The following is a 25,292-nucleotide window of genomic DNA, read 5'->3' on the forward strand; positions in this document are numbered from 1 at the left end:
CCTGGCATCATCATAATCTGAGGTTATCTGATCATAGAGCTACAAAATTAGCTGCGTAATTATTATATATTCAGAAAAGTCTGAACTTTGGATTGAATTTAATCCTGTGAAGTAACCAGAGATCCAGTCCTTTTGCATACATAACACAAGACTCTCATTTGTGTATTTAAAAAATGGGAAAACCTACAAGTGTTATTCTAAATAAGATAAAAACGATGAAAGAAGAAAAAAAGCCGTAATAGGGCAGCTAACAAGATTCCTAGAGAGAACCCAAGTAATTTCTAAGTGAAGCTGCTCAAGTCAGATTTTTCTGCCAGTTCGATTTGTCTTTTTCTTTTTAAACCTCTTACTTTTTCTTTTCTTTTTTTTTTTTTCTTTTTTTGAGACAGAATTTCCTCTTGTTGCCCAGGCTGGAGTGCAATGGTGTGATCTTGGCTCACTGCAACCTCCGCCTCCTGGTTCAAGTGATTCTCCTGCCTCAGCCTCCCGAGTAGCTGGGATTACAGGCAACCGCTACCACACCCAGCTAACTTTTGTATTTTTAGTAGAGATGGGGTTTCACCATGTTGGCCAGGCTGGTCTCGAACTCCTGACCTCAGGCGATCCACCCGCCTCGGCCTCCCAAAGTGCTGGGATTACAGGCATGAGCCACCACATCCGGCCTAAACCTCTTTTTTCTTAATGGTACTGGTGGGAATAAGCTAATTTATGTGTCAGTGCTGAAGGGTTTCCCTTATTCCAGGAGTCCTGGGATGAAGGTATGAGGAAAAATCCCTATCTCTTTTTTCCCTCAGTTAAAGGAAGTTCTATCTCAGCTTCTCCCCTAACTATATCCAAAAGAAAAAGGCTTTGCAAAGTGGGTAGAACCTAAAAAGGAGAAAGGATGTGGGTATGCTGTCTGTAGGATTATCAGGAAGGGTTTTATACACTGAATATTAGATGTCATGTTGCAAATACACTACCTAAAACGTCTTTTAGAACTGAATTATATTTGCCCCAAGATAACTTTGTAAAAATCCTTGCCTAAGACTTTTAAGTCTTCCTTCCTTAAAGAAGGAAAGTGGGGCATAGACAATGACTTTTATTGTTACCTAGTTATCTCAGAAAGAGGTTAAGGAGATTTTCCCTACCGGAAGCCCCACTCTTGGAAAGGATACAGTTTTCATCACCCTCAGGGTTTCGGGGTGGCCCTGGCATATTCAATAAAACCAGCTTTGCTTCATGGGACTTGTTAACTATAACCTCGTTGAGTTTCACTGCTGTATGCATCCGCCTCACATTGGACTGGTCCCTGAGTGGGGAAGAAATAAAGGTTGTTAAGGTAAAAAGAAAACTAGCCATATAGTCAACGTTAAAAACTTGAGATCCAGAGCTTTTTCACTTGACTATGGATAATCTGATAAAATGATTTCTCTTTTTTTTTTTTTTTGTTTGAGAGGGAGTTTCGCTCATGTCACCGAGGCTGGAGTGCAATGGTGCAATCTCGGCTCACAGCAACCTCCGCCTCCCAGGTTCAAGCGATTCTCCTGCCTCAGCCTCCCAAGTAGCTGGGAGTACAGGCCCCCAACACCACGCCCGGCTCATTTTTTTTGTATTTTTAGTAAAGACAGGGTTTCACCATGTTGGGCAGGCTGGTCTCGAACTCCTGACCTGAGGTGATCCACCTGCCTCTGCCTCCCAAAGTGCTGGGATTACAGGCGTGAGCCACTGCACCCAGCCTAAAATGGTTTCTTTATGATATTAATATCTGGGTTTTCTCATTCTGTTGGCTTATTTTATAGTAAGAACACAGTATGGGGGTGAACTATGTGGATAGAGGGGATGGTTAGCTTGTGTACAGTGTTCATTGGGAGCCAGTATGAATAGGCAAACAATAATGAGGTGGCTAGATTCAGGGTGAAATGAATAGATGCCATCCTGTGTGTCCAGGCAAAGTCACATTTGTGCCACTGATTAGGTAATTTTATGATAAACTTAGGAGTGGGAAAACTTACGGACGCATGTTAAGCAGGTCCTGGAATCCTTCCATTGACTTGGCTTTTTGTCCCCGGGATGCCATGTACTTGTCTTTTGTCCAAGTCATATGCACCTTCTCCTGATACGTTTCTGTCTCTTCGTCCTCATCAGAGCCAATGCTGGTCAATCGTAGCATTGAGTTTCGGTCTTTCACCAATTGTGCCTGAGGAAGAAGATCCAACACAAGTTATTCTACCAAATTTTCTCTCACACTTCATCTTTGGTTATTTTGAGGCAATAATGGGTTATGGTGGAATAACTGACAGAGTGAGAAGGAAAAAATTTGTCATCCTGTTAAAACAATATAGTATCATCCTTTTTTTTTTTTTTTAGTTTGAGATGGAGTCTTCCTCTGTCACCCAGGCTGAAGTGCAGTGGCGCGAACTTGGCTCACTGCAACCTCCGCCTCCCGGGTTTAAGCAATTCTCTGCCTCAACCTCCTGAGTAGCTGGGATTACAGGCACGTGCCACCACTCCCGGCTAATTTTTGTACTTTAGTAGAGATGGGGTTTCACCATCTTGGCCAGGCTGGTCTTGAACTCCTGACCTCTTGATCCACCCGTCTCGGCCTCCAAAAGTGCTGGGATTACAGGCGTGAGCCACCGTGCCCAGCCCAGTATCATCCCTTTCACTGACAGACTTTAGAGTCCGGATTGGATTGATGCAGTAAGGTCTCACCTCTCTGTCTCGCTCTGTTTTGGATAGCCGCATGTGCCGGAGCATCTGGGACCTTTGCTCCATCATCAAAGTGCGCTCGTAAGTATATGCTGATATATCACTGTCATGCTGCCATAGACATCACACAAAGGAGAAAGAAAGATGAAGCATACATTTTTATTTCCAGTCACTAAATTAAACCAGGGAAAGCATCACAATATTAACCTAAGTTTCACCCCTATTTTGTTTAGTCATTGAGTTACATGTTTTTGTGATGGTAGATAAAAATCCAGAGGCCCTGAGAGTCTTTTCCATAATCTAACCAAGACATGTATTGCCTTGAAACACAAAATACAAACTCTAGTCTGTCTTTTTTATACTGTTTTTTTTTTTAAAGCCATGTATGAATTTTAAGCTGAATATATGAATTAAAATTTCATAAAACGATATTAAGCAGATGAGAATCTGGCAGAAATATAAGGGCTGTGTAATAAACAAGAAAGCAAAGCCAAAAAGTAACATCAAACATGCATCACATACACATTCTACTTAGGGCAACAAATTAGGGTTTTTTTGTTTTGTTTTTTTGGCACTAGGGGATTAATCCACATTTAGATCTGAAAAATTTCCCAAACTAGAAAAGATTCAAGGACGACAGGGAGAGGAATGGGGGAATGAACCTCTTGTATCTCAAACTCAGCTTTCTCACCATCTCCACCACTTCTACCTCCGCCTCAATGCGCAAGTGATATAGGAAGGTGGCTAGGTCCTTCTTCATTTGGATACTGTTGTCTTCTAATTGGGCCACCGTGAAGATCCGTATGCTGCACTTTCGCCACACCTGAGAGAGTGACATACACATGTGGAAAATTAGAGCAAGGAGGCAAAAAAAGTTATTTCCTAAGACATTAGACATTGTGGTCTAGAAGAACCTTGCTATATGTAGTATGAGGCTATTTGTTCCTAGCTTCCTACTTGCCATGTTATTGTACTAGGGCAAAAGATTGACTAAACACCACATTTAATACGGTTTTAAGGAGTCCTTAATTTCATAACAAGAAAACACCGGCAAAAGAAAAGATGGCTCACGATATGTTAAGAGGGTGCTTTATTCAGACAGTACATCAATGACAACATGCAGACTATATATTTACTATTTTAAATTTCATTTTATTAGTCTTACCACAGAATGAGCGCATATATGTGTGTGATACACACACATACATATACCTTCAGTTTCCAGTATTTTTTTAAAAAAGATGTGTTCACTTGTTGTTTTCCCCAAGCACTCATATGGAACTTTATTAATTGGCTGAATTTCACTTGGAGATAAGTAGGTATCAAATACAAAGACAATGATTTCTCTTAAGGTTGAAAGTGGGATCATGGGAAAGCCTAGAATAACTTCCAACTCTTCTGATTCTAAACCCCAAAACTATATAATCAGAGAAAGAATTTGTCTGTCCTGTGAACCAGGACAGAAGGGAGAAAGACTTTTGTAAAAAAAAGTTGTCTAAAATACCTTGTGCTGTTTCAGTAGGAATGGTAGTAGCATAAGCATCCCCCCATCATGCACAATCCACCACACATCAATGTTGCCCTCAGAAAATTGCTCCACATTGCTGGGAAAGAAGGAGATGTTTTTAGCCACCAGCAGTGCGAGATGGGCAGCAGTTGTCACTCGAACTGTGCCTAGGGAGAAAAAAGAATAAGCAGAGAAGAATCCTTAGGCTTGCCTTGCTTCCTAGCATGTCAGAAAAGCAAGGAAATGCTCTTTTCACACTTCTTTGAGCAAGGGGTCCTATTTACTTAGTAGGTTATTTCTCATTATGTAACAAAAATCATTGTGAAAAATCTGAATAGCTAACAGACTGAGAACCACAGTTTATGTTACTAGGTATATTCTGATTACTACATTTCTAAGGGGGGATATGTGAATTTGGGAGATTATGATGCTGAAGAACAATTCTTCCAATTCCTGTGAGAACATCAATATGGAAAATCACAAATGAAAACATGGCAATTTTGGAGATAATTCCTAGCACAAGACTTGACAGAAATAATTCATGAACATAATGTGAAGCTGAAGGGGGTAGGTACAATCTGGGTATTACTACCAGTAGTTTTTCAGGTTGCCTTATAAGACTATGCTTCAGCAATGGCATAGTCTCTACTTTAGGAGGCTGGGGGTAACAGAGATTTAACTATATCCCCTCGACTTGAGCCCTTAGGTTTGTATGAGAAATGGTTAGTACCAATAAAAGTCTTCCAAGCGCGGGCATCTTCGCTTTGACGCCAGCCATTAGGCCAGCCCATCACCACCGTGTTGTGCTTCATGCCCCCAAGGCCACATGACTGGATGAGGTGGGAAATGCCCTCTCTCAGCTTGGCGGCCACCACCAGCTGGCAGAATCCTTTTACCTTCTCTGCCTCCATTAGGTGCTTTATGGTCTGAAAGAGACACAGGACCGCAACACTGAACTGGTTCACTCTGGACCTTTTAACCCATTATTCCTTCTCCATATTATATCCCCCACCTTTTCCCAAAGTCTTCATAAAACTATATCGTCTACAGAAAAGTCCAAAAAGTTAAAATTATCCCAAAGGAATTTCATGATCTTTTGTCTTTTTCACTTTTTAAGTGCTTACTACATATTTTTGCCTCTGTAGCTGGTTGTCTACATGTAGTTTCTCTGTTTTTTCCTCTGTTCTGATTTTGTTCCTTTGCACCATACCAAAAAACTGGGAACAGGGATCTCTACAAAGTGAATATTCAACATTCTTTCTCAGTTGACCAGGATGATTCACTAGTGTGAACAAGATCTCCTTCCTGCCTCAGCCCCAGTCATGCCCTGACTCATCTTACCAGAAACTCAATATGATGATTCAGTTTCACTTTAGAATTTTCTCAGGTATGTTTTCTTTTTTGCTTCTCCCATTCCCATATGCTTTTTGACATTTTAATGGTGATTATTCATGACACTTGTATTTGCATTACTCTTCTTTTATTTAGTCAAACCAGTTTGGAGATATCATCTCATTTACTCTTACTCCAACCTCTTGGTGGGAAAAGGAAGGGAATAATGGTATGGAAAATGGAATGATTTTTGCAAAGGCACAGATTAAATCAGTGATGTGGCTAAGAACTAGGCTCTCTTGATTTTCAACCCTGTGTACCTTTTATTAATTTTTACCATCATTCTGGAGTAATGTTTCTTCAGCATTTCTAGTGTTTAGAATTTCAAAGCATTCCAAAATGAAATCCAGTAAAACTTTTGAAATGCCATTGAATACAATGGCATTTCTTTTTTTTTTTTTTTTTTTTTTGAGACGGAGTCTTGCTTTGTCGCCCAGGCTGGAGTGCAATGGCCCGATCTCAGCTCACTGTAAGCTCCACCTCCTAGGTTCACGCCATTCTCCTGCCTCAGCCTCCTGAGTAGCTGGGACTACAGGCGCCCGCCACCACGCCAGGCTAATTTTTTGTATTTTTAGTAGAGACGGGGTTTCACCACGTTAGCCAGGATGGTCTTGATCTACTGACCTTGTGATCTGCCAACCTCGGCCTCCCAAAGTGCTGGGATGGCAGGTGTGAGCCACCGCGCCCGGCCCACAATGGCATTTCAAAAACAGAATTAGTTCTATCATATATAATAAGTATTACAGTGAAAACAACTTCCTTGTTAAAGTAGAACTTTAATGTTCAGTACAGCTAACCAGAAGTGGCAAAGGAATCTTGCTCATGATACCACACAGATTAGTAAAGAGGAAGACAATTTGGTCATTACTCCTCGTTGTCATAAGATTGAGAGGAACCCTCTCCATAGTTCAAGGGATCAATTTATTTACATGACTTTTCTCAGTGTTTAGTGTTTGGAGTATATTTGAAAATAAGGTTTAGACTTAATAATCTTATAATTTAGTAATGCTTTAAATGGGAAGAAATAATAAATAACTGTTTTCTGGCTCATCTTATTATTTGGGAGAAAGTGTCTGTTCAAAGGTCAGGACTAAGTGAGAAACCTCCTAGATCACTCAGGAACAAGATTCAAGTAGAAGTTTGAGGTCTTACTACTTAACATCACAAAGCTGTAAGCTGAGTTCCAATATATCAAAAGTCTGACTCTTACCTGCTCAGCAGCTAAAGCTTCACCATAGTTCTCTAGGAAGTTCCCCACGATGACAGAGCCCACAATAGTGAGACCTTTTCCTGCTTTGAGCTGTGAGGCAAAGGTGAGGAGGCGAGGATGCTTGACATGTAAGTCTTCATCTAGTTTCAGTAATACAAGCAACTGAGGCCTGTGAAGAGGTTGGTGGGGGTTGGAGGGGAGGAGAAAACATTTTGGGTTTGGGGAACAGAATGACAGACTCCACCCTTTAATTCAGGAGATCTGTATGAAACGGGTAATTTGACAGAAGGAAGAAATCAGGGTATTATTTTGAATCCTCCCAGTACAATCTCAAGTTGATCAGTCTTCAAGGAATAATAAATTGTAGCAGTCTTGATCATAAATGACATGAAGAAAAGGGAATAAAAAAATTAAGGATTTAGAATAGTTCAAAACAGGTCCATTATACCAATTCCTTGAGCCACATGGTTTCCTTATCCTGTAATCAACAAAGCACATATTTTTGTGTGTTAACTATGTGCCAAATACTGCTAGTGCTGATTTCTTTACCTCCAGTTCTTAGTGTGTGGAGGTCCTTCCTCCAATCGAAGCAAAGCAAACCGGGCTGCACTGAGGGACAGCCCACGGATACCATCACCCCATTCTTTCTCAGCTCTGTGAGAAAAAGAAAAGAGCAGAGACAAATTTAAACTATAGTAAGTATAATTTTAAAAACTAAAGTTTTTTTCTGAATCTAAAAATCACACATGTGCAAGGTAGAAGATTAAAGTTCAGATTAATTATTTACATAATGGTTTTTACTAACATAATGAACCCGATGTAGGCAGATCAACAGCACCAACAGACTGCACTGCACAAACAGTTCAGAATAAAGCCTGAAGGGGTCACTCATTCAGTCCTTCTACGTAATTGTTCAAAACAATAATGTAAAAGAGCAACCTAGATTAGAAAATTATAACAGACCTGGAGTTTAAGTTACTTTGAAAATAATGCAGAGAAAGTAAAGTTCAATGTGATCTTCTGAATAAGAATGTTATTTCGTCCTCATTTTTGAAAGCTGTAAGTCTTGGTAGTTACAAAGTTGTTCAGAACTAATTTCTTTTTCATTTCAGAGACAACCCCTTGACTGAAGAGATAAGCAAAAATATTTATATTTGTGTTATACTTTGTTTAGTACTAATCATTATTATTTGGATATGTCCTTTGTTATTTTCTGTTGATCCATTCATACTTTCTCAATGGATTTCCCTTGTGATGAAAAGCTTGCGTCAGTAAGATGGTTAGAGAATTAGGGGTACAAAATATAGTTATGAAAATGAAGTTACCTGGGTCCTTAAGGTATTTTCATTGAGCTGGCTCTAACCAAACTAGCTAGTCTTGCTACTTTTAGCAGTGATCAAGATTAAATCCACACTCACCCTTGGTATTCAATGTACTTGTAGATCATACCAGCTATTACCATGGCTACAATGGCATAATACCAGGAAGAAATGAACATCAGAGCCAGACAGATACTCATTCCCATGAAAGAAAGGGCCCTAGAAAATTAAAAACAAATACAAAAAAGTATCTTTTAAAGTAGCTGAAAAAGAAGCCTGTGTTAAAGGTGCTTCTCAAACTATCTGTGGTGAGGGATTATTTTTTAAAAACTTTGAAAGTATTATAAATAGAACTTTTGTAAAATGCAATAAAAATGAATTATTCAAAAAATTATCACATGCCTGGATGCTGTAGCAATGTCAAACGGCCACAAAAGTTTCTAAATGATTATTCTCAATTCTACAGTTGTCTTATCATGAAAGAGTCGGTAGATGTGCACTAAAACCCAAACTGTCCTTTGCAACAGCAGATGTTTCCAACTGCTGGAAAACCATATAAATAACGGAACACTATCAGTCATCTGCAGTTATGAGGACAATTAATACTTACTTGGCAAAGCCAGGATGGGACACGCAGCCAGAAATGTTAATAACTCTAGGATCTTTTTTAAAAATTTCATATACATATTTCTAAAAATTTTATAAATATTAGCGTAACTGCAGAACTCACTGAGAAAAATTATTTTTGGGCTGGGCGCGGTGGCTCACGGCTGCAATCCCAGCACTTTGGGAGGCTGAGGCGGGTGGATCACAAGGTCAGGAGACCGAGACCATCCTGGCTAACATGGTGAAACCCTGTCTCTACTAAAAATACAAAAAATTAACCGGGCACGGTGGTGGGCACCTGTAGTCCCAGCTACTCAGGAGGCTGAGGCAGGAGAATGGTGTGAACCTGGGAGGCGGAGCTTGCAGTGAGCGGAGATTGGGACACTGCACTCCAGCCTGGGCGATAGAGCGAGACTCCGTCTCAAAAAAAAAAAAAAAGAAAGAAAGAAAATTATTTTTGGACTGTACATAAGAGAAACCTGGTAGACGGTAATAAATTGCTTGTTTTGACCACACAAATTAGGTAGACAACTACATTTACTGAAGTTTTTCTGTGTACAGAATGAACTTCTTAGCTCTGTGATGAATGAATTTTATTTTTAAAGAATGAATAGGAGTGTTAATCTGGAGAAAGCTAGGATGTAATGAAAATATATGGTAAACAGAAAAACAGAAGCAAGATAGCAACAAAAAAAGTCCATAAAGAACTTTTTTTTTTTTTTTTGAGATGGAGTTTCCCTCTTGTTGCCCAGGCTGCAGTGCAATGGCACGATCTCGGCTCACTGCGACCTCCGCCTCCCGAGTCCAAATGATTCTCCCACCTCAGCCTCCTGAGTAGCTGGGATTACAGGCATGTGCCACCACGTTCGGCTACTTTTGTATTTTTAGTAGAGACAGAGTTTCTCCACATTGGTCAGGCTGGTCTCAAACTCCTGACCTCAGATGATCCGCCTGCCTTGGCCTCCCAAAGTGCTGGGATTACAGGCATGAGCCACTGTGCCCGGCCTCATATAGAACTTTTAACTAACGTTAAGGCTAGAAAGAGGATTTGAGGCATTTAAAATCAGTTGAGGATTTTAATTTTTTTTTTTTTTTGAGACGGAGTCTCGCTCTGTCGCCCAGGCTGGAGTACAGTGGCGCGATCTCGGCTCACTGCAAGCTCCGCCTCCCGGGTTCACGCCATTCTCCTGCCTCAGCCTCTCCAAGTAGCTGGGACTACAGGCGCCCGCCACCACGCCCGGCTAAGTTTTTGTATTTTTTTAGTAGAGACGGGGTTTCACCGTGGTCTCGATCTCCTGACCTCGTGATCCGCCCGCCTCGGCCTCCCAAAGTGCTGGGATTACAAGCGTGAGCCACCACGCCCGGCCGGATTTTAATTTTTGCCCAGTAAACGTTACATCACTGCCCACCATTGGTAAGTGAAGACAGAAAGGGAACAAGGAGAAAGTTAGCAAAGAAGAATGTAGCAATGGGTACATACAGGACATAATTAATGAGCTCTTAGCTATAAGAGGAAAGAGATGGGATGGTAGTCAAAAATCTTTCATGATGACCCCTTCGGGACTGGGGAGACTTAACTACAACAGCAGCAACAGCAGCAACAGTTCATTGAGAACTGAGCTTTACTATGTACCAGGAACTATGATAAGCACTTTAGATTTATTAGTCCCATTTTACAAATGAATAAAATTAAATTTTACATGGTTATGTACTTTGCTGAAGGTTACAAAGCTAAGAAATAGTAGAGGTGAGATTGGAATTTAGAACCTCTGACTCCGTAGCCCTAAGAGACAAACAGGAAAATAAATATGCAAGAGAAGGTTGTTTTAACCTGAAAATTATAGAAGGCTGGATATATCTATTTTGTGCTTTTGCTCTATTCATATTGGGTGTTATAAGTTATTATAAAGTGATATAGGAAAATAGGATAGGAGGATGAGGATTCAGATAAGAATTGAAAGTTGAAATAGTATGAAATGGCTGACCGAGAAAAAAATTTTATCGAGAACCCAGACTCTCCTAGTTTTCTAGTTCAAAGATGGGTTCTCTCCAAACGTGAGTAAAAAGAATAAAAGAAGCAGACTTACCAATGGTAGTAGCGGAATCGGGGTCTCCAGTTGGGTGTTCGAAGTAATGTTTGCAAGGCACATGCCAAGTTTACAAAGAGGTAACACATGAGAAAAAACCTGAAGAATAAAAAGAGTAAGAGGAATGATTATTACTGTAAGATTATTTTTTGAAGGTTAAGTAACTGAATACCTTTGCTGTATTGAAGCCTGTTTCTAGACAACTAACCCTTAAGTAGGAAGTAGAGAAACTTACGCCTCTCCCCACAAAGCTGTTCATCCTTCTCTGTTCTCTCAGTCAATGACACAACCACTCTTCACCCAGTTGTTCTTAGGATAATCCAGGTTTCCTCTTCCTTACCCTTGTTCCAAATTCACTTACCAAGTCCTATAGATTCTATTTAAAAATCTCTAAGCTGCTTCTCTTCCTTTTCATCTACTAATCACCTTAGTTCAGGCTCTCATTTCTTCTTTCCAATTAGCATTCCCAGCTCAATTCTAGCCTCCTTCTAATCCATCTTTTATATGAGATTGATCATCCTAAAGCATTATCATTTTGTGCTCAAGGATTACCCACTACTTCCAGGTAAAAGCTCCAGGCCCTTTGTGATGTGGGTCTACCTACTTCTCTATTCTGTTATTCCCTCAACATGTACTCTCCACTCTAGCCAAGCCAAACTACTTCCAGTTCTCTGGATGTGCTACCTTATGTCATCCCTCAATTCCTTTATACACATTCTCTGCCTGGAATGTTCTTCACCACTTCTTTTCTTAGCAAATAACCAGGTATTCTTCAAGATACAAGTATCACTTCCTCCAGAAAATCTTTCTTGAGTTTCCGTCTGTTTAGATGCCTTGCTCTGGTGTTCTTAGGGCACTCAGTGTTCACCTTTACCATGGCACTCATCAGGCTATATGGGAATCATTGGTTTCTTTATCTGTTATCAGTTCCATAAGATTGTGTCTTATCCATCTTTGTATTCCCAGAATATCATATTACACAGTGCCAGGTAAGTAGTAAGTCATCAATAAGTCACAGGTGAATAAATAACAACTAACAGTGGTGGTAAAAGCTACAACGAATTGATAATGAATTAGAAATGATGCCAAAGAACTTTTGAAGTTAAATAGGTAGGAAAAAACCTAATAACTTACAAAAGTTAGCCTTACTTGGAAGTTCTCAGGAATGATTTTTATTTAAGTGAAGTTACATCTGTATTTAGCCCACTCTGTTATCACTACTGTTACATGACTGATGGAAATAAACATGTATTATTTATCATTTAAGCAAGAATAACTGAAGAGAATTACTGGCTCTTACATGGAAAGAATTGGGGCCACAAGATCCAAGGAGGCAATGAGTATTCCGAGCTCTGCAATGGCAGCAGTTAGAAGTAAAGCCCAGGTAGGTTCCCCATTGGCTTTGCTGTGGCCAAAAACCTGTACACAAAAGGGAAATATCAGGCATAGGAGTACTGAGTCATTGCTGTCTGATTTATCTAGCCTACAATTTCAGACATCTGGAAGACAATAGTGTTACAACTGTGATATCTTTTAAATACCTTTACAGCACTCACAGGTAAACTCACGCTTGGGATTTAGAGGGTCTTGTACTAAAAACCCATGTCTCCACATTTATGATCTAGTAATTTCTAAGCCCATGAAGACCACACTGTTTCTCACTAAAGCTGGGAAAAAAAGAAGGGATAATAAAAGGTCACTCACCCTCAGAAACGGTATGATGTTATCCTTGGCAATAGCTTGTAGCAGCCTCGGTGCACCTGTGAGGCTCTGAAGTCCAGCTCCACATGTTGAAAAGAAGGAGCCAATAACAATCACCCATGGGGAAGGCCAAGATAAGGTGCCCACCACCAAATTACCTTTCACAGCATCACCGAACCTGGGAAAGAAATAGGAGTGGGAAATTTAATCTTGAAATAACTTTAGACTGAAAGACTAGAGACATTCAGTGTTTTTTTTTGTTTTGTTTTGTTTTTTTTGACAGAATCTCACTCTGTCACCCAGGCTAGAGTGCAGTGGTGTCATCTTGGCTCACTCCAAACTCCGCCCCCCAAGTTCAAGGGATTCTCTTGCCTCGGCTTCCCGAGCATCTGGGATTACAGATGTGCGCCAACACACCTGGCTAATTTTTGTATTTTGAGTAAAGACGGGGTTTCACCATGTTGCCCAGGCTGGTCTCGAACTCTTGGCCTCAAGTGATTCATCTGCCTCAGCCTCCAAAAGTGCTGGGATTACAGGCATGAGCCACTGCGTCCAGCCCACCCAGTTTTTTTCTTCTAAGTTTTAGCGAATCAAAAATGAGACAAATAATATTACGAAATATAAAGATAGCTAGATTTGATCAAAAGGCACTATTGACCTATATTAGGAAAAAAATACATATGGGGCTAGAAAAGAAGCTAAGCTTCAGTTATAACTTTCCCCTTCAGGGTATCAAAATATCTGCTTTTTAGAAAAATTGAGATCTCACTGCACTATAATTCTGTATTCTTGAAACATAAGCATTTTTCTATGTCATAAAAAGCTATGAATAAAAATTTTTAGTGATTTGAATAATATTGCATCACAATTTCTTATCCATTCTTCTAGTGTTGATTTTCTATTATATAAAATATTATAATTAATATCTTTATGCACATATCTACATTCACAGTTCAGGTTTTTTTCCTTATGGCAGGTTTTTTTTTGTTTTTTTTTTTTGAGACAGGTCTCACTCTGTTGCCAAGGCTGGAGTACAGTGACGCTATCTCGGCTCACTGCAGCCTTGACCTCTCTGGCTCAGGCGATGCTCCTGCCTCATCCTCCCAAGTGGCTGGGACCACAGGTGTTCGCTACCATGTCCAGCTAATCTTTTACAAAATTTTTTGTAGAGACAGGATCTTGCCTTGTTGCCCAGGCTTGTCATGAACTCCTGGGCTCATGTGATCTTTCCCTCTTGGCCTCCCAGTATGCTGGAATTACAGGTATGAGCCACTGTGCCCAGCTAAGTAATTTTTTTTTTTTTTTTGAGACGGAGTCTCGCTCTATCGCCCAGGCTGGAGTGCAGTGGCGTGATCTCGGCTCACTGCAAGCTCTGCCTCCCGGGTTCACGCCATTCTCCTGCCTCAGCCTCTTGAGTAGCTGGGACTACAGGCGCCCGCCACCACACCCGGCTAATTTTTTGTATTTTTAGTAGAGATGGGGTTTCATCGTGTTAGCCAGGATGGTCTCGATCTACTGACCTCGTGATCCGCCTGCCTCGGCCTCCCAAAGTGCTGGGATTACAGGTGTGAGCCACCACGCCTGGCCCCAGCTAAGTTATGGCAGATTCTTAAGAGGGAGTAACTAACCAAAGGGATCAATATCTTAAAACATTTCAAAATCACTACTAAACTGCTGTCCAGAAAGTTTGTACTAAATTTTACTTCCACTGGAAATATAAGAAGATTCAAGTCTTATGGCACATACACACTCCACACCAGTCTTGTGTATTAAAAAAAATTAAGGTCACTTCTAATTTGATGGGTGAAACATGGCATCAGTTTAATTACTTCTTTTAACAATTTTTATTAAGTATCACACACAAAAAGTAATATGCAAGGCTGGATGTGGTGGCTCACGGCTGTAATCCCAGCACTTTGGGAGGCCGAGGCGGGCGGATCACAAGGTCAGGAGATCGAGACCATCCTGGATAACACGGTGAAACCTCGTCTCTACTAAAAATACAAAAAATTAGCTGGGCATGGTGGCGGGCGCCTATAGTCCCAACTACTCCGGAGGCTGAGGCAGGAGAATGGTGTGAACCCGGGAGGCAGAGATTGCAGTGAGCCGAGATTGCACCACTGCACTCCAGCCTGGGCGACAGAGCGAGACTCCGTCTAGGGGAAAAAAAAAAATTAATGTGCAAAAAACAACAAATGCACATCTGAAGATTTCTACAAAGCAAACACCCATGCTGTAGGTGTTGACCTACTACCATGCAGGTCAAGAAACAGAACATTGCCAGTACCCAAAATTCTCTCTTAACGCCCATTCTCACTCATTAGCCCTTTCTTCCTCTCCACTAACCTGACTTTTTTTTTTTTTTTTTGAGACAGGGTCTTGCTTTGTCACCCAGGCTGGACTGTAGTGCTGTGATCTTGACTGACTGTAGCCTCAACCTCCTGGGTTCAAGTGATCTTTCTGCCTCAGCCTTCCCAGTAGCTGACTACAGGTATACGCCACCATGCCCAGCTAATTTTTTACTTTCTGTAGTGACAAAGTCTTGCTATGTTGCCTAGGCTGGTCTGGAACTCCTGACCTCAAACAATCTTCTAGCCTCAGCCTCCCAAAGTGCTGGGATTACAGGCATGAGCCACCATACCCAGCCCTCTGACTTTGAATACTATAGAGTTTTACTGTTCTAAAATTTTATATAAATGATACACAGTACATACTTTTGTGTTTGGTTTTCTTAGCATTGCTTGTGAACTTTTTTGGGGGGGAGGTGTATATTGCTATGACTTACTTTGCTGTATGGCTTCCTATTACATGAATATATAATTTAATCATTCTACTAGTGATGGACATTTGGATTATTTCCAGGTTTTGGCTATTAAGAATACTTATGAAGGGAAAATGAAGCAGGCAATAAATAAATAAATAAAAAAGAATAACACTACTGTGAAAATTCTTGTGAATTATTCTTGATGCACATGTGCTAGCATTTCTGTTAGATATATCTGGAAGTGGAAATGCTGAGTCATAGGTAAGCACATGTTCAACTTTAGGAGATAATAACCAATAATTTTCCAAAATGATACTCTAATTTACACTCTCAATAATAATTTTTATATTATGGTGTAACTTACCAAAGCTCCATGAATTTCCTACAATGGTATAGTAATATACTATACTATATACATACATATATACACACACACACACACACACACACTATGTTACATACATATATATATTGTGCTTTTTATTTTTGTCAACAATATTTATATTGCATCTATTAGGTTTCAAGTCCTCAAAGAGCTCATCGTGTAGGGGACAGTGATATGAAAACAAGTAGCTGCAATACAGCATCATAAATGCCATAATATAGTATATTCAAATAGAGTGGCTGAACACAAGGAGGAGTGTTTACCTCTGTTTGGGTGAGTATGGGAAAGCTTTACAGGAGAGAAGACCCTTAGCCTAGTCTCTAAGAGGATGAATATGAGTTGGCCAGGTGGGAGCAACCTATTCTAAGCAAAGGAAACAACACAGACAAATGTGTTTATAAGTGGAGACATAATAAGACATATTAAACTCTAAGTTAGGGAGCTTATGAGGGAATGGCAGGAGATAAAGAGTAAAAAGAGGTAGAGAGGGCCAGATCACAGTGATGGATTTTAACAGGCTTTGGCAGGCTCTGAAGCAGGGAGGTTTGTATGTTCAAATTTTGTGTTTTAGAAAAGCCATTCTGGTGGCAGTGTGGAAGAAGGATTAGAGGCTAGAACTAAAAGGGAGATTATTACAGTAACGTAGGCAAAAATCCTGAAGGCCTGTACAAAGTGAGTGATGTGGATAAAGAATAGGGGATACATCTGTGTAGTGTGGGAAATTTAAAAAAGAATAATGGCAGAAAGGGCTGGGTGTGGTGGCTCATGCCTATAAGCCTAGCACTTTGAGAGGCTCAGGTGGGAGGATTGCTTGATCCCAGGAGCTTCAGATCATCCTGGACAACATAGTAAGGCCCCATCTTTACAAAAAAAACAAAAAAAACTACTAGCTGGGTGTGGTGGTATGCACCAGTGGCCCCAGCTACTTGGGAAGCTGAGGTGGGAGGATTACTTGAGCCCAGTAGGGTGAGGCTGTAGGGAGCCATCACTGCACCACTGCACTGTAGTCTGGGCAACAGAGCAATACCTTGTCTCTATATAAATAAGTAGAAAAGAAAAGAAGAGAAGACAAAAGAACAGAATATGAAGAAAGTAAGTTTCAGTCTTTTATTTAGAATGTCAAACACAATTAGATACTTATCTCTCATAAAGGAGATGCTAGAGACACTTGAAATTGTTTTTACTTGCCCTTATTGACTTTTGGTCTCGTTTCTGAACAGTTCTTGATGGACAGGGAAGTCCTCATTATTCAGACACATTCACTGCTTTTTTGAAGGACTGTATTTAACTGTCTCATATATTCACTAGAAAATACTGGCCCCTTTGGGAACTACATTCATATATTTTCTTATTGTTAGTCATGATTGATAACTCGGGTTGGGTTTTTTTTTTTTTTTGAGAAAGGGTCTCACTTTGTCACCCAGGCTGGAGTACAGTGGCACGATCATGGCTCACTATAGCTTTGACTTCCCAGGCTTAATTGATCCTCCCACCTCGGTCCCCCAAGTAGCTGGGACTGTAGGTGCACACCATCACACCTGGCTAATTTTTGTGCTTTTTGTAGAGACAGGGTTTTGCCATGTTGCACAGGCTGGTCTTGAACTCCTGATCTCATGCAATCCACCCGCCTTGGCCTCCCAAAGTGCTGGGATTACAGGCATGAGCCACGGTGCCTGGCTGTGTTGAGACTGTAAGTCTGTAACTATCTTGGAGCTATGTGGAATGATCAGAAGTCATGGCAGACAGACACATAATTGTTACAAAGAAATTCATTACTCACTTGTCTCTGAGAACAACCCCTTCAATACATGCACCAAAGAGGACAACATTGCTTAAATCTACCATATTGAGAGTCAAGGAAACTGCTGTTTACCCTCTAACATGAGATAGAAAGTAGATACTCAGCAGACACTTTCTTCTGTCAGTAAAATGAGCTGCTAAATACTCCTATAAATTATTTTTTGAATTTTCTATATGAGGTAGGCAGATTATCTGGCAAGAAGTGAAGTGATAGAAAGCAGGTATCTTTGTTACCAGGATAAAAATACTGATCATCTAGTTCTACTGGATGCTCCTATGACTAAGACTCAGACTGGATCCATAAAAAGGATACAGACAAAGGAGGTGGTCAGGATGGCAAGGATAGTACCAATGGGAATAGACTTCTGAGCATCTTTCAGATCTCCAGATCTGTTTGATCCAGCCATGATACCTTTAGAGATAAGGGGGAAAAAACCAAGTTAACTTCTTGGACACTTTGATATTGATACTGATAGCAAAGAGTAGAAGCAAATCTAGGAACCCTGAGAATTCTGCCTCCTGAGAAAAATCACTCGGTGGGTCTGACAGCTTCTAAAATATACAACAGCCTACGTGTTTACCTGTAACAGAGGGAAAGAAGATTCCCACCAGAAGGGTGAAGGAGGTGGTGATGTCAACAAGAACATATTCATGGTTTAAGCTGCCTAAGACATCAGAAGATTTGGCTGAAGGCTTTTCAATGATCTCTCCCTTGGGTAGGTAATTACTCCAAAGATTCTCTGCAGCGGGAAAAATGAGAATTTAAGCAGCAGCAGTATGAAAAAAAGATAATTAATTTTCTATCCAAACATTCAAAATCAGGCTTCTCATTTATACAGTTTCTAAAGGTGTGTTTGCTTCTACATGAGCACATGTATACACACACATTGCACAATAAAACACACATAGATAAAAACACAGTGTTCTTTTTTTTTTGAGACAGTCTCGCTCTGTCACCAGGCTGGAGTGCAGTGGCACAATCTCGGCTCACTGCAAGCTCTGCCTCCCAGGTTCATGCCATTCTCCTGCCTCAGCCTCCTGAGTAGCTGGGACTACAGGTGCCCGCCACCACGCCCACCTAATTTTTTATATTTTTAGTAGAGACGGGGTTTCACCATGTTAGCCAGGATGGTCTTGATCTCCTGACCTCATGATCCTCCCACCTAGGCCTCCCAAAGTGCTAGGATTACAGGCATAACCCACTGCGCCCAGCTAAACATAATGTTCTTTCTTATCTAATTTAAATATAATTTGGCAAAATGATTTGGTACATGCAAATACATTTTAACTTTACTAATGCAAATTAGTAAAAGTTAAACGAACTAAAACTAAATGCCCCACAAATCCCATTATTATTTATCAGTCATCAATGCTGTTTCTAACACCTTAATGTAAACTTACTTATGTGCAAAGAAATTTACAGACCAAACATTTACAATAGAAGCCACTTAAGGAATGTTTCAGGAATTTAGCTAAGTTAGGAAGATACATGTGGATGTGGACATTAAAACAGTTCTATTCTGTCAGTGCAGGAAGAACATTGGCAATTTTACAAGAATACACAGTATATTTTACCCTAAGGTTAGAAAGTGATTTGCTCAACTCTGCTCTGAAATGGAGGTGAATGTTAGCAGACATCACTCTGTAAAGGAGTCCCGAATAAGGACAGCTTTACTAATGGAAAAGCAGAAATATGCTGAATTAAGAGCTGTGTGGTGTGCTTAAGAAGGGAATTAGCACCATGGCAGTGAATCTTTATGGACACTAGAAGAATCTAAGATGACAAGGCCTATTTTCCCCAGAAAATAGGAAAAAACTTGTCCAATAACTCCCTAACTTACCTGTAATTATACCACTAGCCAATCCAGGAATGCCCTGGATTGAAGTGACATTATTGTGAACAAAGTATTCATCACAGGTGGCATTGAAAAATTGACTTGAGTTACAGAAGAATCCCCATAACTTTGATGGGACTGTCATGTTGTTAATTTCCTTGGTCTTAGAGCAAACGTCAATGTGTCTTGATGAAAGGGTGCGGTTACCCAGCATGCAGACCCTAAGTGAAAAGAAATAGGGAGTAAGATCAAGTAAGGAAAAAAAAATACATTTAAAAAAAAAAAAAAAGGAAACAGGTTAGTAAAGGAAACAAGAACCCCATCTTTAAGAGCTTCTACTGTCATGGGTGGGAAACGAACTAATGTTTATTTATTTATAATTTATTTTAGCACTGTGAATGGTGACTTACATATTCTGCCAATTTAATACTTACAGCAACCTCACAATGTATTAGAATTTCTATGTTGTGGATGGAGGCACTGAAGTTTAGGAAGTCAGGGAGTTAACTGAAGGTTAGGGAAATACAGTTATCTGTCCAAGGTCATAGGTGGTGGCAGTGAAGGAAGTCAAATTGAAGAACTGTCTGAAGACATTATGCTGACTCATCTTCCAAAATTTTTGGCTAAAATTGTTAGGTCTAAAAGAATACTGAAGTCCTTTTGTTGTTCTTATAAAGCACTCCTCTTTTTTTGGCCTAGAAAAGCCTAACATTCATAACAACCACCTTGAAAATGTTATGCTAAAGGTTGAATCTTCTGGCTACTGTTGCAAGGAAAACAGCTTGGCCAGAATTAAAAGGCAGATCCCTCTATGGCCTAAGAGACACTGTTTTTGAACTTAAGCCTAGACTCAGTGGGAGTGAGGGTAAGGATAACATAAATATTAACCTGCTGGTTTTATTTTTTTCTTTAACCCAGAGACACAAATATAAACAAAGGAATAATACATCCATAGTTAAAATACCTCTCAGGTCCAACAAAGGGGCTTCTAAAATTTGCAAAATGATTGAATACATTATTATGAACCATGTACCTATTACTCAGCTTCAACAACTCTCAACATTTCCCAGTCTTGTTTCATGTATTCTTCTAGATTTTTTGTCTTGTTTTGCTGGAATATCTCGAAGAAAATATCATGCATTATGACCATGTACTAATTAAAAAAGAGGAGAAGCCCCAAAGGTGAACCTGAGACAAAATGGAATTTCCCAAATTGAGATATAACCAGAATGTTACCTTTATAAATTTTATGACCCTAAAAAGGACCTTCAGCTATATTACAGTCCCTAGATAAGCAGATTAAAAGTTTAAGATCGAATCTACTTCTGCCATCATGTAGCATGGCATAGAAGAAATACTGAATGGGGAGTCAGGAAATCACAGTTCTTCTTCTTGCTCTGCCATTAATTAACTTTGAGGTAAGTCATTAAACCTACTGGAACTGTCTTTTTGTCTTGAAAAATCTTTTTTTCTGTAATCTGGTTAAATCAACATAGAACCGATGAGTTTGATCCTCAGATAATCCAGATGACTCTTCAAGACAATTCTGTAACAAGACTATAAATAACATTCAGTGCCAGCTAGTCCCTATGCCACTAGTCAAAGGGAAAAGTGAGCCTGTGAGTCACAGATCTGCACAAATCCATTACTACTTCAAAAAACATACTTTAAAGTACTTGCACTAGGGAGTTGAAGAAGGAGGTGAATGATGACAGAGTACTCAATGGGTACAAAGTACATTATTTGGGTAATGGATAAAAGCCCTGACCTAGGCTGGGTGCAGTGGCTCACGCCTGTAATCCCAGCACTTTGGGAGGCCAAGGTGGGTGGATCACTTGAGGTCAGGAGTTTGGGAACAGCCTGGCCAACATGGTGAAACCTCATCTCTACCAAAAATTCAAAAATTAGCTGGACACGGTGGTGTGTGCCTGTAGTCCTAGCTACTTGGGAGGCTGAGACTGGAGAATCACTTGAACCCAGGAGGCAGAGGTTGCGTGAGCCAATATCGCACCACTGCACTCCAGCCTGGGTGACAGAGCAAGACTCCATTAAAAAAAAAAAAAAAATTAACTGGGTGTGGTGGCACATGCCTGTAATCCCAGCTAATTGGGAAGCTGAGGCAGGAGAATTGCTTTGAACCCAGAAGGTGGAGGTTGCAATGCGCCAAGGTCGTGCCACTGCACTCCAGCCTAGGCAACAGAATGAGACTCCAACTCTTAAATAAATAAATAAATAAATAAAAGCCCTGAATTCACCACTACATAATATGTGCATGTAACAAGATTACACTTGTACCCCCATAAATTTATACAAATTAAAAAAAATAAAATCAAGGTTGAAAAAAGGTAGCTGTTATTACTTATAGTGTGTAATATTACATATATAGAGAGATATATGCAAATTGTATAATATTTCCCTTTATGACTAGGAAGTCCATTACAATACTGACAGAAAAAAAAATTTAATTAATTAAACATTTTAGGTAAGATTTTAGGTTTCTTTTGACTCCCTTGATTTTTAATTAGTAAAAGAAATCCAACATTTAAATACCTTATAAAGGTTGCTGGCAATAACTACACTGTCTGCAAAGCCCTTTATGAATAGTTCAAAATATGTATAATAAAAAAAGATTATGTACCATTATCAGGGAGAAGAAAATCTAATATCTGAACCTAAATGATGATTACAGCTACTAGTTCTATGCTTGGGACATAAGAAAGAGGATGAATAGGACATAGTTTGCCGGGAGGCTTCCTGCCTAGATGAGGAAGGAAGTCTAACTGGGCTTATCCAAGAGGGAAAATCTCAGAGAGACTCCATGAAATTCTGACTTAAAATTATCACACCACCAGATATTTTCAATTACTACCCAATAAGGATGGCTAGGCAGAGAGACAGACACGTACGGGAAGTGTGGAGGGGCAAAAGAAGACTTGATGGCTCCAGCGTAGATGGCCAAGATGGACACAATGACACAGGCCAGGAAAAGTGAGGCAAACTTGTTCACATAGCGTACGCCGATAAATACCACTAATACCATAAGGACCAAGAAAGCTGTGCCGTAGACACGCATGTTATTTAGCATGGCTGCTGATTCCTTGAGTGCGTCATCACTGCGAAAGATGGCAGCCCGGGGGACGATATAGACCTGTTAGGTAAAATAAAGGAGAAAATTAGGTTATTTCAAAAGAATTAAGTAAAAAGGCTGTATTCGCTTGCATTTACTTTCACAAAAGAAAGCAAAGTTGAGAGAGAAAATGAACTGGGGAATTAGCCCAGTTTCTAATAGGATCTGAAATGCCTTCAGAAATGGGATGTCATGGATTTTTTTTTTTTTTTTTTGGTCTACATGCTGTTCCGAATAACTACATTTCCAAACAGAAAGAAAGGAAAAAATTATTAATGTTATTCATAGGGTTATATAAAGTAATTATAATGATTATCTTTAACCCTGATTCTAGTATCACTACTTTAAATAGTAAATATGTCTCAGTGAATAGAGAAATGAGAAGCATTTTATTTCATAGGGACGAAGATATCAAAAAAAGATAAACTTTACTTTTTCCCATTGGACTTGAATCTCTTGGATGAGGTGGCAGAGTGGTGCAATCAGGTAGAAAGGAAGGGACAGGCAGGCAAAGGGAATTTCAACTTTTCCACCTCATATTCACTTAAGAGGCCAACTGACGTTGGTAGTCCATCACCTGATTTATTCCCACAGCTGATCTCTCAGAAGCTTTCATAGCAAAGAATAAACCCAAATCAATATTTCTTCTATATTATAGACCACAATGAAGTCATTACTTACCAGAAAGATTTCAATGGCACCAAGAATGTACATGGCTGCTGCAAATGTGGTACCAAGATAAAAGCAGAGGCCAACAGCCCCACCAAACTCTGGGCCCAGTGCCCGGGAAATCATAAAGTATGAGCCCCCAGCTAAAAGACAAAACAGAAGGTGAATAGGAGAAAGAGTGGGTATTAGTAAGAGGAATATGAATAAAATAGAAATAAGAAAAAATATATACATGAAGGTTAAATGTTTCAGGCTTCTGCAAACCTTCAATGTGATAAAAAGATGTACTAGTGGGAAGTAAAAGGTGAAAGTGTTATTGTGGGATATACTGCACATCTAATGTAATGAGCCATATGAAGCAATACAGTTTGCCAGCATTACTTAGAAAAAAATTAGAGAATATTTACTATGACACGAGACAGCCCAATAAAATATATTCTGGCTGGGTGTGGAGGTTCACGCCTCTAATGGTAGCACTTTGGGAGGATGAGGCGAGAGGACTGCTTGAGGCCAGGAGTTTGAGACCAAGCTGGGTAACATAGTGAGATGTCACCTCTACAAAAAAGAAAAAAAAAATAGCCAGGCATAGTGGTATACACCTCTAGTTCCAGCTACTCAGGAGGCTGAAGTGGGAAGGTAGCTTGAGCCTAGGAGTTGGAGGCTGTGTGAACTATGATCGTGTCACTGCACTCCAGCCTGGGTGACAGAGTGAGACTCTGTCTATAAAAAATATATATTCTAACTAATAAAAGCTAAGCATGTGACTGAAATTAATGCATTCTAGTTTAAAAAATAAAGAGATTTTAAAGACGGCATCTTAAAGTCAAATAGTATTATGTCTATGTCCTACAGACCATTACTCTGTTGTAGCACAGAACAGACTAAATAGTATTCAATTCTTCAGAAGTTTGCACCTCTAGCTTTATAGCATAAACATAGAGTCAACACTGATAAATCCTGAAATACAACCTTGACCTACTAACCTGGCACCACTCCATTAGTGGCAATGGCACTCATGGAGATAGCAGTCAACATTGTCTGCAGAGAAAGGGAAAGGAGGGGATTGTTACTGTGTAAAGATGACATTTCTATACCACTTCTCTATTTGTGTTCCAAGAGCACTTGGCAAACATTTAACTCTACCTTATGGACAGTCATACCTAATGGTATGGAAATAAGATGATATGGTCCAATTCATTGCACTAGTCATACCACTAATATCTGGAGGATTCTGTCAAAATGCTCCCACATCGGTAGGTCAGGTGCTATTAAGAACTGCTAATCTCACTCTAGATTTCCTAGTTACACAGGGAATAGAGATTAGTATACTCAAAAGGAAACAGGTTAGAACCTGACAGAAAACAGGTTAGAACCTGACTAAAGACTAAATACAATATTAAGAACAATGTTCAGTAAGAAAGGGAATCACTGAAGGCTTCTGAGCACATAGGAACTGCATTTTAAAAATATTACCTGGTAGCATAGTATAGAATGGACTGCAGATAGGAGTAGCTGGAGGCAGAGTGATTGGTTAGCAGGCTACCATAGTAGTACAGTGAGAGGTAAAAACTATCGTGGTGGTAGTGTGAATAAAAAGGGCTGAGTGTAAAAGATTTCAGAGAATAGATTAATGTTGGTAGCTGATTAGATGTGAAAAGCAATTAAGAAGCCAAACACAGCCTTGAGGTTTTAAGCCTGAGAGACTAAAAAAAGGTGGTACCATGAACATTTTAAGTTATTAAAAATATGAACTGTGCCTGCTTAACCTGTTTTGCTCATCAGCTGGGGATAATATACAGGTAGGGTATAAAGGTCATAGTGATAAAAGAGGACAGTACAAACCTATAAAATTCATAGGTGTGGCTGGGATACATAATGAGGAGAAGTTTAAATTAAAGGAAGATAAAAATGTTCTCAGTAGAGAGAAGACCTGGAAAGAACATCTAAATTTCCAAGGAAGGGATAAGGGAAGGAACTTCAAAACCAAATAAAAAAACCAAATACCCCTCACATCCGCAATAACCTGTCTTGTTTCTCAATATATACTGGAGTAATACATCACATTTTCTAACATATTTTCTGTCACAACGTTGGTGCTATCAAGCTCAAATAGTTTGGATTCTGAATTCTTTGAAGACAGGAACTTTATCTTCCATTTCCAATTGAAGTCTTGCTTTGTAATTTCTAGTACATCATATA

At 39.7% G+C, this 25,292-nt stretch overlaps 1 protein-coding gene across 9 annotated transcripts in view; it reads right to left on the bottom strand.

Annotated features, from left to right (window-relative positions):
• Nucleotides 1–25,292, bottom strand: part of SLC12A6 (solute carrier family 12 member 6) — a 109,566-nt gene that overhangs the window by 4,001 nt on the left and 80,273 nt on the right. For 7 of the 9 annotated variants that reach the window (XM_055278598.2, XM_063639062.1, XM_063639061.1 and 4 more), the window contains 19 exons: nt 24,077–24,131; nt 23,106–23,236; nt 22,204–22,445; nt 19,304–19,518; nt 18,044–18,202; nt 17,776–17,874; nt 17,443–17,500; nt 12,517–12,691; nt 12,113–12,231; nt 10,813–10,911; nt 8,219–8,338; nt 7,350–7,454; nt 6,801–6,969; nt 4,929–5,124; nt 4,196–4,365; nt 3,383–3,514; nt 2,695–2,802; nt 1,995–2,179; nt 1,158–1,291 (listed from right to left, as the gene is read on the bottom strand). In XM_055278598.2, coding sequence (XP_055134573.1) covers nt 1,158–1,291; nt 1,995–2,179; nt 2,695–2,802; nt 3,383–3,514; nt 4,196–4,365; nt 4,929–5,124; nt 6,801–6,969; nt 7,350–7,454; nt 8,219–8,338; nt 10,813–10,911; nt 12,113–12,231; nt 12,517–12,691; nt 17,443–17,500; nt 17,776–17,874; nt 18,044–18,202; nt 19,304–19,518; nt 22,204–22,445; nt 23,106–23,236; nt 24,077–24,131 — 2,671 coding nt within the window. Of the gene's footprint in view, nt 1–1,130; nt 1,292–1,994; nt 2,180–2,694; nt 2,803–3,353; nt 3,515–4,195; nt 4,366–4,928; nt 5,125–6,800; nt 6,970–7,349; nt 7,455–8,218; nt 8,339–10,812; nt 10,912–12,112; nt 12,232–12,516; nt 12,692–17,442; nt 17,501–17,775; nt 17,875–18,043; nt 18,203–19,303; nt 19,519–22,203; nt 22,446–23,105; nt 23,237–24,076; nt 24,132–25,292 lie in introns of those variants that run through there. The other 2 variants (XM_055278597.2, XR_010120740.1) reach the window with 2 other exon arrangements.

The sequence above is a fragment of the Symphalangus syndactylus genome, chromosome 5, assembly GCF_028878055.3.
Source record: "Symphalangus syndactylus isolate Jambi chromosome 5, NHGRI_mSymSyn1-v2.1_pri, whole genome shotgun sequence".
NCBI classification, from domain to species: Eukaryota; Metazoa; Chordata; class Mammalia; order Primates; family Hylobatidae; genus Symphalangus; species Symphalangus syndactylus.